The sequence below is a fragment of the Athene noctua genome, chromosome 3 (genome assembly GCF_965140245.1).
Source record: "Athene noctua chromosome 3, bAthNoc1.hap1.1, whole genome shotgun sequence".
In the NCBI taxonomy this organism is placed as follows: domain Eukaryota; kingdom Metazoa; phylum Chordata; class Aves; order Strigiformes; family Strigidae; genus Athene; species Athene noctua.
The window spans coordinates 17499478-17516666 of NC_134039.1; the positions used below are offsets into that span (position 1 = coordinate 17499478).

At 37.5% G+C, this 17189-nt stretch overlaps 1 protein-coding gene across 15 annotated transcripts in view; it reads left to right on the top strand.

Moving 5' to 3' along the window:
- Window positions 1–17189, top strand: part of ERC1 (ELKS/RAB6-interacting/CAST family member 1) — a 298605-nt gene that overhangs the window by 129844 nt on the left and 151572 nt on the right. For 12 of the 15 annotated variants that reach the window (XM_074902123.1, XM_074902127.1, XM_074902132.1 and 9 more), the window contains one exon: window positions 5834–5845. The exons of the other annotated variants lie outside the window; for them this stretch is intronic. In XM_074902123.1, the coding sequence (XP_074758224.1) occupies window positions 5834–5845 (12 nt within the window). The remainder of the gene's footprint in view (window positions 1–5833; window positions 5846–17189) is intronic. 15 annotated transcript variants of the gene reach the window in all.

Here is a 17189-nt window from a genome sequence, read left to right on the forward strand (position 1 = left end):
TTCTTAAAAGTATTTAAGGATGACCTGTTCAAGAAGAAACCTTCCAACTTTTGATGTGTAGCAGCCAAAAGGCATACTCCCCATCTTAAATATTTCTTCTCAACAGTAAATAAAAATAAAAGATTAAAATCACTCATAGGGTGATCTCAAAGGAGTGCTGAAAATGTGGGCAGTAGAAGGAAGTATCTTGCTCTGTATGTCTTTAAGATAGTGATATGTTTGTGTAGTGGTCTTTGAAGGATAGATGGAGAGAGAAATTAGCTGCATGTTCCATCAACTTTATGGTTTCCTAGAATAGCGTAAAGGAAACTATACTAGTAAATTACACCCTAAGCTTAAGTCAACAATTTGAATTTGAAATAGGTATTTTCAAACAACTACTTGTATCTTATAATAATTATTTTTGGTTTTCAAGTTGCTCGTTTCTGTGAATTTTTAAATTATTTTTGTAGAGAATGCCTAAACAAGAACTGCATCAGGGCATATAAGTAATTTAAAGTAAAAAAGATGTTATCAAATTAAAGAACAAAGGCTGTTTAGAAAGTCATAATCATCACCACTAAAGTTAACCTTGAGAGATGGTATGACTATAATTCTGTGTTATCATAACTCATTAAAGTGCTCAAAAAATAAATTGAACTCTGATTCAGGCATAGAAAAAACTGAAATAATTAAATATAACATTAAAATACTTTAATCCATTTTGGTAGCATAAATCATAAAAGCAAATCAAATATATTTATCTCATGGTTGCATGGTATTATTACAAGGCAGAATTTGTTGTTCTGTTTCTCATCCACTTCCTTCAAAAACCCACAGCTTAAGTGAGTATTGAGATTCTAAGGTTAATCACTCAAAACTTAGGACATTACAAAATGAAGATTGCTATGTAATTTTAATTCACCTCTTATGTGAGCCTGTGCATCACAGTGAAGTGATACAGTCTTTAATCATATGAACAAATTTTTTCCACAAGAATGCTGCCTTTGCTGTGTGAAGGATGTAGCTGAAATTGTCCCCAAAAAATCCCGGGTGAGGCTGACAACTGTCTTGGAAAATTTCCACACCATTTGTTAATATTTGGCAAGCAACTGAGAACAAGGTTTTGTAATGGAAAGAAGTGGTCAGGCCTGTAGTTAGTCCAGTTCCACCTTTGAGCACACGGATCTATTGAATATTAAAATTTTCATCATTTCCAAGCTAGGAAATGAAGAAATCATTTCTTTCTTCTCAGTCTTGCTTTATCTTCATGCAAAATGAACATTATACCGAAGTCCCACATGAAGTTTTACAGAGGAAAAAATAATGCATTTTATATAAACATAATTGCTCTTAACAGATAAGTATATAAGATGCAGGCACCCTTACTCACAGGTATTTAACTTCAGATGTTTGAAAGTATGTTGATTTTCAGAAGGCAAGTTTCTGCCCTCTGAAAGTCAACCTTTGTTAAAGTGCCTTAAAATCAGCACTCAAACTCACTAATCACTTTTTAAACCTACATCTAAGAAAAGAAAAGAGAGAGAGAGAGACTGCCAGTAATTGCAAATCCATCTGTGGAGAGCACCAGATAAAAAAACCATCACAATGATTTTATGGTGACTCCTCAATCTGTCCTCACCTTTTTCATATAATGGGGTATCCTTTTTTCCATTTGGTCTTTATATAGCTGTCCTTTATTTCCCATTCTCTCCCTTTTCCTGTGTTTTGGGAGAAACTGAAACTTTGTGATATTGCAGAAACAGCTGTTGTAAAAAACAAGGTCAAAGAACTCCAATTAGTCCAACCCTTGACATAGTGAGAGGTCAGCGCTGGTGCAGGCTTTGGCTGAATGAACTTGCTGTGTTATCCCATCATTGAACAACCTAAGCCTGGGTACTTGCCCTAGTATTATTTCCATGTTCAAGCAGGCAGGACTAACGCTATTAAACAGAGTGATTCATCTTTATGGAACTGAGTACAGACCGTGTCCTTTGTTGAACTGAGCAATGTGCTGAAAGCTTGGTTTGTCCACTAATCCAAGACTAAGGATCAGATCTTGGATCCTCCAAGAAGGACCCTATACTAGAGAAATACTTATGAGTAATGACAAGCAATGATTTCTTTCACTGCCAAATTTCCTGTAGCATTAAAGTCCTGTTAGTTTTTATCATTAAATCAAGGTGATTGTCAAGTATGAGATTCCCTCTCATACCTAAGTCTATTATCTGCAACGAGTATAGGAGTTGTCATCTGATGATTTATTTATACTCTGCCTGCATTGTAGCAATGATGGGTTTTATTTAGCAAGTATTTCCTAATCCAACTGCTGGATAAGTAGAGTGTAAGAGCTATGATATAATTAAAATAATTATAAAACCAGAGGAGAAAGAACATCATCTAAATTATGAGCCTAGTTTGCGTATCAGTGTTTCATTGTAAACCTGCCTTGACTACACCTCTTCAAAAGCTGTTTTGTAGCTCTGTTTCAGTCAACACTGTTGAGCGATATGAGGGTATCCATACTCACAAACTAGTACACAAGGATTTAAAAAAAACAGAGTCTCCCCCTGGAAAAACACCAAAACCCCTCTTTTATACAACCAATACAGTTAAAATGAAAGTGTCAGATCCTTTCGTTGTCTTGGAGTACAGTAGGAACAAAAGGAAAATCTTACTGTCAGTAAGCCAGTGAAGTAGCGACTTTAGTGCTCCATGGCCACCTGTGGTCATGTTTGTGCTCTTAGATCTCTGCATGCATGTGCACATGGATGCACACACAAACCTTCTCTCTCTCCATCTCTTCCCCATCCCTCTAAATATTAACTAAAAAGAAAGGAAAAGATCAGCCATCATTCTTTTTACCAAGAAAAGGTGTCAAAAGTGGTAAACATAAATAGCCTTTCTGCTTTGACTGACACAAGGAAGATCAAGTGTATATTATTCCCTGTCAGACTGCTTTGAAGGAATGACAAATATACACAATCCCTCACTGTCAAACCAGTGGAATTCAAAGGTTGACTAGAAATCGTTACATAAACTTCTGCTTAAGTACATCTGAGACTAATGTAGCAGACTCATTCCACTCCCTATAATATACAAGCATGTGGGAAAAATGATAGCTGGAATAATCAACAGCTTTTAAAATACATGTATCTCTTAATTAAAATACTAAATTGTTCCGATGTCACCAACTCTTTTGATCTCTACCCACTGATCAGATTTAAGTTGGCTATGTCTTTAAAATTAATTAGATGGCATTTTAAAAGAAAATGGATTTCTCTGAGACTATCATTCGGTGTTACAGTTGTATTGTCTCCCTGTGTGACTGTTGTGTCAGAGTACACAGTTAATCAGGCTGGGCAGAAACACTGCTGCTGGATCTTGTAAGGAATGCTGCAAGTGTGTGTTCTTGCTCAAAGGGAAATAGTGCAAACTAAAAATTATTGTTTTGCTCTGTAATGAACATGTCTTGGTATGTATTTGATCCTGCTTGCTTGGGGCTGCTTCCTGGGGCAGATGCTTGCTGTGCTCCTCTGCTCAATTTCACTGATGTAGCCCCATGCACTGAGGCTTCACCTCCAGGCTGTAGCAGGTCTCCACTCACTTCCTAATAGCTGACAATTTTGGATGTCTGCTTTGGTTTTAGCTCGAGTGATAGCACAGTTCCAAATTTTTTTCTAATTTTAATGTGCTTTCAGACATATTCCTCATTTTTGTTTGGATAAATATTATGATTATTTTAAAAATCCACATTCTTAAAAAAATATTGTGACCCTCTATAAAAAAAAAAAAAAAAAGATAAAAGGGGCTAGCAATTACACAAAATGTATTTTTCTTTGAAGGAAAGAATATTGCATAACAAAATGAAGATATTACTTTCAAATGTCTCCATTCAAATCCTGAGTTGCTGGCTAAATAATACTTCTGGATCATACAGAAAATTGCAACTGACCTCAGTATAGCATTTCAGGTACTGTTTTGCCTTCATCTTGTGCCAGCTAAAGATGCTACCTTTAATAACATTTGGAAGAACAGTATGGTTCATTCAGATTCTACAGGGCTATTCTGAATTCTAGCTTTTACTTTTTTTCACTGTTAAATTGAAGAAACAATATCACAATATCATTACAGTAGAGCCAGGAACTACAAAGGGTCCCTAAAAAACAAAATGAGAAGTCTTAAATTTTCATAATCTAGAATCAGTAACAGTCATTAAAAAGTCAGGCTTTTTTTTCCCCCTACCTTATTTATTCCCATACCTAACCAAGTGTTTATTTTCACTTTCTTGTTCCCTTTTGTTAAATTTGTTTGACCAGTCATAGCTCTGCAGCTCAGCTTGGAGAATGCACTCTTGGATTCCAGTCAGAATTGTTAGTTTTACACTTTTCTATATGAATTAACCAAGGCTTTTGCTGTAACACAATAACTTACTTCAAGATCAAACACTGAGATATGGTATTTGGCATTTTGCAAGTCTCATCTTTCCCAAAATCCTCAAATAGCACAGCCTTTACAACAGCTGTCTTTGAAGAACATGATTTGAAGAACATTAGTTTAGAAGACAGAGAAAAATATTTTTACGCTAGTTTATCTGTTACAGACCAACAATACACTTCTCAGCAGTACCTTGCTCTGAAACTGTTGCTTGTAAAAATTCGGTATGCTGCACTGTTGGTTGTAAAATTGATGCCAGAAATAAGAACTTCAATTTTCATTTACATGGTTTCATATACCAAGAGTAATGAAACATATAGCAGTTAGTCTATCCTATAGAAATCTTTTTCTCCAGACCATATCCTGCCATTCTAAAGTGAAATTTTGCAGTGGGTGAAGTACAACATAGATTGTAGAAGCCAAATTGCCACTTTGGACAGAAGGACATTTACTTTTCCTCTCTTCCACCGACTGAAAAAGAATAAAGTTTGAAGTCAGATGAAAACTATCTGTATTATGGCTCCTTGTTGACTTACCTTGCTGTTATCAGTGAAATTGACAGCAGATGCCTATGAAAAGATATTGGAGATATTTGAAAAAAAGGCAATAATGATCCTCATGTTATACAGGGAACTCCAGCATTTTGTCTTGGTCACTCCTGCTGTGGAACAATGTTGGAGAGAACTGTCCAAAATATGCCTGTTTGGTCATTATTGTTTTTAGATTGCACCTTATAAGGGAGAATTAAGATGGTAACACTACAGGAAGAAGCAGCAGATGCTTTTTTTGTTTGTCTTTGGAAGGGTGATTTCAATGTCAAAATTAAGAAAGGTGAACTTTTAGCTCTGACAAGTCTTCAGGTCTTGAAGACTTTACACCATAGTTGGGGTTTTTCTCCCTTCTATTTATTCCCTTTTGACAAGTCTGGGTTGTGTGCAGGAAAAGTGAAAAAAATACATGTCTTGTTCATGGAGAGAGGATAAGCCCCCAAAAGATGGCATAAAGGAATGCATTAGGGTTCATCTCAGATAGCCAAACTCCACATTTTCAAAATGTTAGAATTCTGGAAGAAGGATACTTACTAGTGATGCGATGTAAATCCAGTTTTCTACAGTTGGCTTATTTCCCTTTTCCAAGAAGTGTTATGTATTGGAGACTATTTTCTCTACAGAAAATTGCCTCTAAGTGACATGGTGTAATCTAATGTAAAGGTCATTTTTTTCTTTTTTTAAATTATATGTCTATAAAATATGCAGCTCTGTGTGTGTGAAGGATTCTGTGTCTGTGTGTCATTACCTGATTTAGATCTGCTTGTTTTGTTCTGTATTCTTGAACTGCCTTATCTCTGGACACTGTTTTCACAAACTCTAACTCTTTTTCTTTCGCATCTCCTTCCTGGATTTGCTGGTTCCTTCAGCCTCACCTCAAGGTCAGTATTCACTTTTAATAAGGGTGTTTATAAGGCTATTGTCTATTCAGCTAAAATTGAGATACCACAGAAGATTGCACATCAAATTACATGATCTGCAAAATAAAAGATCAGAGATTTGGTTAAGTCTGTGTAGGAGGATGGGTTGGATAGGGTACGCATTTAGAAAAAACTTGTACTTGAAGGAAAGAATTTATATCAAACCACTGTAAATCAGTGTTGTAGTGCTCTGGGAAGATGGGGAAGACTTACCAATTAAGCTTTTCATGGAAAAAAAACTACAGGAACAGGAAGCTGAAGCAAGGCAGTTTATGTATTATTGATTTTATCTGTTACATCAAGAAGAAAAAAGATGGAATATTAGCCATATTCTGTGATACACACTGTTGAGTGCAAAGCTAGTTCATTTAAAATACTAGTCATACATACTTTAACTGTTGGATGTTTATCATTGCATCTGTGTCTGAAACTTTGCAATGATGTTGCAGAACTAGTTTTGGTGCAGTTTGAGTGTGTTGTGCTCTCAGAAAGAACCAAGGGCTGAGGGTTAAAGATAAGAAAATTAGCAAGAGGATATATTTGTTGAAGGCACAAAGTGATAAACTACGAAAAAAAAACCTACCAGGAGACAACATGTTTTGAAGTCTTTCAGCTATGGCTCAATCTTTAATTTTGATATTTTAAAGCCGTTGCTAAACATACATTTTGGAATTTCTGTAGAGTAGCGAGCAGTAAACATCTATGGCCTACGTAATATAAGTCAGAGTACATTATATAATGACCCCCAGCTGCCTTTGAAAGGCTCCAAAACCATTTTGGATTCTAGTCTTTCCTGATAAAAGTCTGTTTGGTAGAAAGCATCTGTGACTTATGACAAAGGAATGATTCTAATTGTTTCAGGCAATGTCTTTGCCTAGAAAACCGCTGCTTAATGACTAAAGTTTTGAGTTAGGAACCAACATCTGACTTTTCTATTCCTGATTAACATTGTAAAAAATGCAGTGGTGAGTGGAATCCCACGATGTTGCGATGCTGCTGACGCCTTTAAATTGTGTTGGTGTTCTGACCTTGGCTTGGCTCAGACATTGCGCTTGTGGCCTTGGTTACGTATTTTCCTTCCTCCCACAAACTGGAAAAAGATTGAAACTTAATCATGTTGTTGTCTATCAATACCTTCCCTATTCAGTGTTTTGTACTGGCATACTTGTAATTGTTGGGAAGAGGAGGGCTGTCCTCGAATGACTCTTTTTCTTCAGATCCCAAAGAACAGAACTGGCAGGAAGCTTTTCTGCCCTGTGAGCATTTTTCTCTGAAATACACAGTGTATTTTCTTGCACGAGCCGGACTTCCGTTGGGTAGTTTATATTTACTAGTTGCCACCATGAGTAGAATTTGATGTGTTTTGTCTGGCTAATGTAGTCCTAAATGTTATGGAATCCATCGGTCAAAGATACTTCTGCTTCAGTCCGTATGGCTATAGGTTTTTATCAAAATCTGAACCTATACTGTGGAATTTGTGATGAACAAGAGGGGGAACTATTTTTAAAGCATGATCTGTGTGTGTTTTTTCTGAGACCTGGCATGATTTTTCTTTCCCCAAACAATGTGACCATAACTTTTATTTCTATCATTTAGAGCATATTGTAAAATTTGGCTAGAGGAGGTATGACTGCGATTTGAGGTGGCCAAGGATCTTTGAAGAGTTTTCTGATAAGATGTTAAAGACATTGTCCTTTGTGTCCTCATAGATTCTTAGTGGGTTTATTGATATTTTTTTAAATTATTTTTTCTTTCAATTTTTAAAAACTGGTTTCTATGATGGGAAGTTGCTGAGGTTTTCATATTTGTTAAATCAACAGTGTAAGTGAATAGGTGGAATGACTGCTCTTGGAACTACAAAATCCCTGCTGGCCAGAAACACAATGAAAAGATTCTCCCAAGGTCAAGCGGAAAAATTACAGTTGCAGTACCACTCATTTTCTTTCCTGTGCATTTCAGTGTTTGCCTAATTACTGTTAACTGCAACTCATGAAGAAATAGCTGTTCTGTGAAGTTACATTCTACATTGGAAGCTACTATGGGAGCCATAACTTTATTTTTCTCTTAATGATGAAAGTAGTTGTTATTTTCAGATATCAAAGCAAATGTGTCTTCCTGGAAAAGAAGTGAGTATGTGAAATAATGTGTTAGGTATGTCTGTCTTGTAGAAACAGGAAGAAATATAGTTCTTCTGGAACTATATCTTTTGTCATCAAGAACAACTTTACTTACTGCGATCAGTGTAAAACCTCTGAATTTTCTGATCTGTCTGTTAAGCTTTTATCATCTCTCCTGTTGATAAACTCAGTGAATCAGAACATAATAGTGTAATCCATATCACTGTTGCTGTTATGACATGTAGTTACTGCTCAGAAGTCTAAGGGCCTAGAGTGGATGTCATACTGATTCATAGTAAATAAAATAGTCTTGGAAGGCATGGGGATTAAGGCGGTTTTCCATAAGGAGTTTTTGCTAAGCATGTCTGTTGATGGCAGCTGTATATGAAGAACTATCTAATGCTGAGTTCAAGAATAACAAGCCAAATAACACTATTCAAATGTCATTACCTGCAGCAGTTGAAAAAAACTGAAGTCGTATGCTCCATTTCATGTAAGTAGTTCTTATGTATACATGTCACAAAAGTTGAGATGGAAAAAGACAACAAGACTGACAAAATCAGGTGCTATAGTGAGCAACTTCATACTTCTCAAAGAAAGAATAAGCTATATTGCTAAAGCAAAAGCAAGACTTCTAGCTTCAAATTGGGTGAGAAACAGCTTAACTGCTTTTTTTTTTTGCATCTTGTCTGCTGAGTAACATTCAACGTGCTATTCATCAACAATTTGTAGCATAGAACTGGTACAGAAAAATATCTGGAATAGTAGGACAGGAGGCCTCCCACAGGAGGCATTTCTTTCAGTCATATTTTCTAATCATTTACATCACATGGTTTGTTGTACTGTCTGTCATATTTTGAAGCAAGTAATCCAGATCTTAAGAGAAAGAACTTTTCTGGATTTTTTTGCTATACCAAAGAGAATTTGATACAATAGGAAGTAATAAAAAAATACTGCAAACCTTATTTCCACACAGCAAAGTGGCTTAGTGATTAGATGAGTGCAGGCTGGTGGCATGAATCCAGATAAAAGTCTGCTGTGAATGTCCATGTAAAATTAAATTTCAGTATAGCAACTCAAGTGTAGCCTTACAAAATCAAAGTAAAAACAAAATAGTAAATCTGAGGGGATTATTTCAGTCCCTTTTCCAGAGTCCTAAATTTGTTTTAAGCAGAACACATATAACCACCAAAGAAATATTTAAAATATGATCCTTCTGTAAGAAAATGACAGATAATATTGCGTAAAAAATTAAGCAAATACAGGAGACTCAGTTTACTATTCAATAATTGTAAAAAAGGAAAAAAAAAATGTCAGAGTACTTGGTTACAGGCATATAGTCTGTGGTATCTGTGGGTTTTTCATTGTGATGGAAATATCTTTATACACTGCATCATATACTGTGTTGCCAGGAAGCTGTGAATCTGAGCACTGAGAAAATGCCTGGGCAGTCGGGAGAAATTTCAGTGGAAGTGTGGCTGGCTCTTTAGTTTCATACCTTCAGAAGACTCCCATCTTCATTCTTCCATCATGCTGGTCACTAACTACATCAGGAAATTACAAAAATTTCAAGCATGTTGAGTTAGCAATTGTTAATTTTAGCTCAGCAGAGCCAGATGCATTGTGTTCAAAGAGTTTCCATTTAAATTTCCTTGGTCATCTCTGAAAAATAACAACCTGTCATAGTTGTTTTCTGTTTAATATGTGTTTGCTTTAATTCTACTTACAACAAAAACAGTTTTATAGAATTTTGTACATTAAAAAGCACTCTGCTTGTATGAGTAGTCTATTCCTTGTGAGTGAGTAGAAGTAAGGCATCTTAGAGATGACAGTGGAGAAAAGAAGAAATGAGGGCATTGGGCTTATTGGCTGTGATGGTTGCGTGGTGATGAGTATGACACATGATATAACTGTGGTTTTCCTTAAAACAGGTAACTGGCATAGTCTTTCGAATTTGCTTTAGGTATAGGGATTATCAGAGCTTTCTTCCTCCATTTGAAGTGGAATCTATAGCTTTTCTGTCAAAGGTCCTCTTTTCTTGTTTCATTTCATTGCATCTTAAGGAAGAAAAATTATTCACAGCGTACATCATCTCAGAATTCTCAGTTTTCTGCAGTCTTGCATGATCTAATTTCTTTCTTATTACCTGCTGAAATTAATTTAATTTTACAAAACACCATGAGTTGTTTTTCTTTTTGTGTTACTGCTCTGTTTTCAGTACATGTATTCACACAGTGTGCAGTTTTCCTATGGGGATTCAAACTGTAACTGGATGTGGTACTAGGGAGGATGTTTGTATGTCAACAGTATGCTGTGAATTTTGAAGAGCTTTGAGTTAAATGTTCTGAAGGATTAGAGGAATCCTTCATAATTTGGTTTCTTCAGATACTACAAAAAAAGATGGCTTTTTACCATACTATTTGAAACATTCAAATACATTATTTTTAGAAGACATTTTAAAACATGTCTTTATGTCCATATATTCCAAAGTTTAACAGATTACCTAGCATGTCATCTTCAGAAGACTAATTGAAATTATCATTCAGACTTTATGCAACATTAAACATTTTGACTAATCCATATGTTGCACATCACATTTAGTCAAAGGATTAAAACCTGAAGGTTATTTTTCTTCTTTAGTGGCTAACTTCTGTGCAAAAATTTATCCCCCCAAATGGCTAGATTTTTATTTCTATTAAAACTCAAAAATCCAAGTAAGTATATGGACAGACAGTGAATTTATGTGTCTTTGGTAAAATAGCCTTGGTGCAAACATTTCCATAACTGGTAGTACCAAAAGCTTTAGCAGACCCTGGACTCAGCAATAGTATGATAGTTACAGAGAACTCAGTTGAACAGGAGACCTTTTTAAAAGGTCACTGAAAAGAGTGAGGATTTCAGTAGCTTTTTTTCCTCCTTCTTTACTGATAAGGACTCCTTTCAGATCCCTGAGCACAGTGGCAGATTCTGTGGAAGTGAGGCACTACCCACAGAAGTGGAAGACCAAGTTACAGACCATTTATGCAAATTAGAAATATGCAGGTTGATGGAATCAGATCAGATACATAAAAGGTTGCTGAGAGACCTAGCTGATATCATAGCAGGGACTCATCCTCAAAAGCTCGTGGCTGTCAGGAAAAGTTCCTCATGACTGGCAAACATCACACCCATCCTCAAGAAGGAGGATCCAGGGAATTGCATGCCAAACAGTATAACTTTATGATCTGGGAAGTTTTTTGAGCAGATCCTCCTGAAGGTTGTGTCCACAAACCTGGAGAAATAGGGAACAGCCAGTACAGATTTACAAGGGCGAATCATTCCTGACTAACCTGGTTGCCTTTTAGTGATGAGATCACCGGCTCAGGGGGGAATCAGCACTGTTTAATGTCTTTTTAGTTATGTGGATGATGAGACACAATACACCTTCGAATCTTTCATGACTGATAGCAAACTGAGGATAGGAGTATATACTAGAGGACAGGGCTTCTATTTAGAGTGACCTTGACAGGCTGGAGAAGTGAACTGGCAGAAACCTCATAATGTTCAATAAAAGTAAGTACAAAACTCTGCACCTGGGACTAAATGACCCCTCCATCTGTACTGGCTGAGGGCCAACTGGTTAGAAGGCTGGTTCATAAAGAAGGACCAAGGGGTGGCTGAGGACAAGTTGAACTTTAGTTGACAGTGTCACGCTACTGTGAAGAAAGCCAAATGCATACTGGGCTGTATTAGCAGAAGCACAGGTAGCAGGTCATCTGGAGAGAACTGGAGGAGAAAATGGGGTATGTTCAAGCCTAGGAAGAGGAGCCTCATGGGAGATTATACTGTGATCTTTCAGCTACCTAATGGAAAGGTCCAGAGAAGACAGAGCCAGATTCTTCAAAGAGGTGTTCAGTAAAAGGTTGAGAGACAACAGACACAAATTGTGGCACATTCCAATCTAAGTTCCAGTGAGATAATCAGCAGAAAAAAATCACAGTGACGGAGTCAGATACTGAAACAGGTGCCCAAAGAGGCTGAGGAGTCATCATCACTGGAAATATTCAAAACTCATCTGAACAAAGCTGTGAGCAATCTGCTGTAATTTGTCTTGCTTGAGCGGGGAATTGAACCAGGTGACCTTCAGAGAACCCTCCAAACAAAATTACTCCATGATTCTAACTTACTATGGTATGTTAATCTGTATTTTAGAACAAACTGCATCACTACGAGCTCTGCATCACTATGATATGTATCAGTGCGGTATTAATAGCTTTGTCCTTTCATAAATAATAATTTACCCAGTTTTTCTTTCAAGATTTCTAATGTAGCTCCTCCTACTTCTGTCCCCTAAACACAGATACTCTCAAACCTCACTGCTGTTAATATAATCAGAGAAGATAAAATTGGAAATTATCTCTGTTTCTCATGTTTTTTATATGCTCTCTGTAAGCTTCTCTTACTGGCTGAGAGCTTAGAGTGTGACAGTGACCTTACATCTGGCAGCATGGGCGTTTACTAGTCTGCATCTGTAGTTACCAGGTATGGTGTTACACCTTGTCATTCAGGTTGAAGGAACTGATTTTCATTTGCAGTATTCACATACTGTTTGTCACATTCTTTCTTTTGCTGAGGTTGTGGAAAATAGAGCATACTTGATACCACATCTTCTCAGCTGCCTTGTTGAGAGCATTTTTCTGCTGTGAGATTTTCAGCTGGCTAGGAAGTTACTCCTTGTGTGTTTAGGCTGTTCCTGTGACTAAATTGAAATTCTACCTTTTGTTCTTGTGTTAACTTGTAAAGATTAAGTTCCATTTTTGACCTGCACACAAGGTGACTTCACTGCCTCATATGAGGGCATTGGGAACCCTTCTGTTTCAGATGTGCCTTTCAGTACCTTACTCATCAGTTGAAAGCGTTTCTTATTACCACTGGTCACCAATATATTTTTATCCCAATTCCTGTGAAACCAGTTTTCCTAGCTGGCCTGTGCATCTTGTATGCAAATAATTCCACATCTTTTGGATGAAAAATATTCTAGATAAGTGTGGTGGTTAGATCTTGGCTAAATGCCAGGTACCCACCAAGTTGCTCTGTCACTTTCCCCCCTTCTCCCATTTTTCTCAACAGGGCAAAGAGAGGAAAGCAAATAAGATAGGAAAAAACCCCAACCCTTGTGTGTAAAACAAAAGCTGTTTTAATATAAGCAAAGCAAAGCAAAGGTCTACACACAGAAGCAAAAAGAAAACAGATTTATTCTCTACTTGCCATGGACAGGCGATGTCGGGCCTTCTCAGGAAGCAGGGCTCCGATACGCGTAGTGGTTGCCTCGCAGGACCAAGGGTGAAACCCCCCCCCTTCCTCCTTTCTCCTAGCTTTATACTGAGCAGACGTCATATGGTATGGAATATCCCTTTGGTCAGTTCGAGTCAGCTGTCCTGCTTGTGTCCCCTCCCAAGATCTTGCCCACCCCGTCCCACCTTGGGGGGAAATGTCGGAAAGAGCCTTGGTGCTGTGTAAGCCCTGCTCAGCAGCAGCCACAACACCAGGGTGCTATCAACACCCTGCCAGCTCCCAGCATAAACCACAGCACCGTGAGCGCTGCTATAGGGGAAAACCAATTCCAGCTCAGCCAGACCCAGTACAATAAGCACAGATATTTATTACAGTCATATAGTTTGTAGATTCAGTGCACACTTCTATTGCTATCCCTCAATTAATTTGAAATCATTCTTAATCACATTACTGTAAAATGAAAATAACATCGCTTATTCATCCCAAGTAGGCTATTACAGTTATTGCAAGATAAAATCATGCTTAACATTCTTATGCTAAGATTAAATTGTTAAACTCTTTTTTTCCCCCCTTTTCCTTTCTCTTCTATGGCTGTCTTCCATTTCATTGTTCTGACAGGGTGGTGTAGTCAAGTATTCCCTCTTTCTACGTAACATGCTCTTCATCTGCAAACAATAGCGGGCCCCTTTCATGCTGGAATATGTCAGCTTTTCTAGCCAGTCATCTTGAAGTAGGTAATTCAGACAGTTTTAATCATGCTCTCAGAAACTTACTTCATTTCCTTCTTATCCAGCAGATAGACTGTTCTTCTTCATTAAAGGAAATGTTTTTCACTTCCTTGGACAACAAAGTATTTCCAGTTGTCACTTTCTGTTCATGACTAAGTCAGCTTTAAGGGGTAAAGTGCCACCTGTTCCTTTAGTGACTCAGCACATTCAGTTCAAAGTAAAGTGCTTTTACATGAACCATTATTATGTATCTGTTTACAGTACTGAATAGATTCGATATAAACTGGAACCAAGCACGATGGTGGTTTTGGAGTAACAGTGGGACTGGAGTGATTCAGTTCCAGCATCCGTCTTTCAGTCATTCTGGAATGAAATTGGTCATTAAAAGTAACCTCTCTTCTTTTTTACAAATCACGAGGGAGGAAGAATGAGAAATTTGAGTTGCAAAATACTCTCTGTAGGTAGACCAGAAGAGCCTTATTTGGTTCTAGAAATTACAGCTGACAACAACTGTTAGTTGCCAAGCCGACATGCTCAGTGCCAGTCTTGACAAAAGATTACAAAAGGTGCCAATCAAACAGAAAATTGAGGCTGCTTTCCTACTAGTTCATACTCCCCTGTGTTGCTCTGCTCCCTCCTAGCATGTAAACTTGTGACTTCTCAAAGCTGTGGGTTTACTGTAGCTCAGCAGATGGTAGCTCTGAAAAGCATATGTTATCTTCCTTAGCTTTCAGCATCAGTCCAACTTTTAGCTTTATCAGTCCCACTGGCACTAGTAGCACTGACCAGATTGTTTCCGTTCTGAATGCCAGCAAAACTCAGATTGTCAGCAAACTTCCCCTTGCGTTTTTAATGTCTTGGGTTGTTCACGCCATGTTTCATGAAGTCCCACATGCTGGTAACTAAAAGAGAGGTGACATTAATTGTGATAGTTTAAGCCCTGCCAGGACCTGAGACCACGTTGCCCTTTGCCCCTCCCCCACCCTCAGCCAGTCGGGCTGGGAGTGAGGCACAAACCCCGGGTTAAAATAAGAAGAAATTTAATACAACAGTGTGATAAACAATCTGAACAACAACAATATCAATGATAACAACACTAAACAGCAATAACAGTAAGCAAGACAAACGATATACAGAGAAATACCACAAATGGTCAGGGAACAAACCCAACGTGTGCTTCCCGCCACCAAGGAAAAAATGTTTCCGCCCCTGGACTTGACGCCAGCATGGTATGAATAACCCGGCTGGAGATCCCTTCCCCCTCTCTCTCTGCTGGGGAAGCTTAACCCTATCCTAGTTGAACCAGGACAATAATGCAACTTCACCCTAAAAGTGTATGTAAAGGTAAAGAATCTTAGCCATTCAGGCTTCAGTGGGAATGCCTGATCTTGGAAAATGTATTCTTTTGGGGGCACCTCCTGTCACACATTTTTGCTTTTACTAGTACTGTGTTCAATGTTGTTTGTTTCTTTATCTAGGCGTGCTTTAACTCGGGAATAATCTGCATATATGCTCACTTAATTCCTTTAGTTTGCAATGTTCAAAAAAAAAAAAAAAGTGTATTCTATTTAATTTTTGAATTTTCAACTGGTGGTGTTCTTAGTCTTGCTGGATGTGCCTGAATTCCTCAGGTAATCATACCAGATAAGTAACAGCATTAATGTCGTTAACTTGAAACCACTTCACTTTTCAGTGTGTGATTTTTCACTTTACATGGATAGTACCAGCAGAATAATTTAGCAGTATGTCACATAGAGACCTGCATAAACAGTTTAGAAACAGTGGGGTTTTTTAATTACCAACTCCTTCTAGCAATGTATATAAAGGATATAAGACTGAACACTTTTTCAGTATTTGACATGTCAACGTATTTTAAAGGTTTGATCCCCCATTAATCAACATGCAGTGTCTTTTCTTTTAGCATTGCTTGCTTGCTCCCTGTTCTCTTGCACCTTGCAGAGAAAATCTTTTTTTCTTTTTCAAGATTTACTTTTAGGCCATCCTCTGTGAGAAAGCCTGGGAGAGAGCATTAAATGAATTTACTAGTAAATACTTTATTAGGTTACTGCAAAAGTGACTACTGACTTGGAGTGTGGAAAAAATTGATTTTTCTGGTACATTTGGAGTACAACACTTATGCAATAACTGCAGAATTTCTTCTTAAAATTAAGAATTTCTTCTTAAATGTTTCATTATCGTATCTCTCAATCGAAGGGACTGTTCCACTACATTATAAGTAATAGGCATAGTTTTTGTAGAGACTGTGCAGTGGCGTTATATAAAGGTTATCAGTGGGATGCAAATAAATATTTTTTACTCCTTTTTTTTTACGAGATGCCTTCTTTCCTTTCTCTTGCTTTCAGCACATTTTTCACATTTTAATATGGAATATGCAGATGTCTTTGCTCAAAGAGATAGGGCATGGCACACCGGTTTTGACAGTTTGTTTCCTTTGACTGCATATCCCTGCTGGGATTACATGAACAAATGACAACTGAAATGTAGCTGAAGGAGTCTGCTTTGTATTTTTAAATGCTTAAAGCTTCAAACGTTACTGTAACTTGGGCAAAAACCTTATAGTGTGAACAAATGATTTGGAAGATCATTTAAAAGCATTACTGTGTTGATTAATGTTAAATAGAAGGGGTAAGTACATGCTGTTCCCAACTTCCTCTAATTTTTCTCCAAAATTATGTTGTGAGGATTCTGATAGCATTGTTTGTTTTGGTTAACTTTCCCACCCTTACTTCTTCCTTCCCGTGTCTATAAAGAAACAGCAGATCCCCAAACTCAGAACCATTCTCCTCAGAATAAACACCTGCTGAGGCAAAAAAAAATTGCCTTAGAGTAACTGCAGTTCAGATCCCATCCAAACCAGACTCCTGCCATCCCTTCGTCTCCTCATGCACCCTGATAAGAACCAAGGATTTCCTCAGTCCTTCTAAAACTGAATGTTAGCACCACCAGCAGAGGTTTCTTGATGTTCTTGTGCTCTTATTTAGGGAGATCCAGAAGGAGCCTTGCATATCAGTGCTGCATAACCTATAAAACCACAGCAATTCATGCCACTTGCTAATCTCAGTAGTGCATCTTGTGCTTAGTTCTCCAAAGCTTAAGGCTTTATTCCTGGATAAGCTGGATGTTTTGCTAGTGCATGTGGCTCTGTGTTAATTTCTTTCCTTGTGA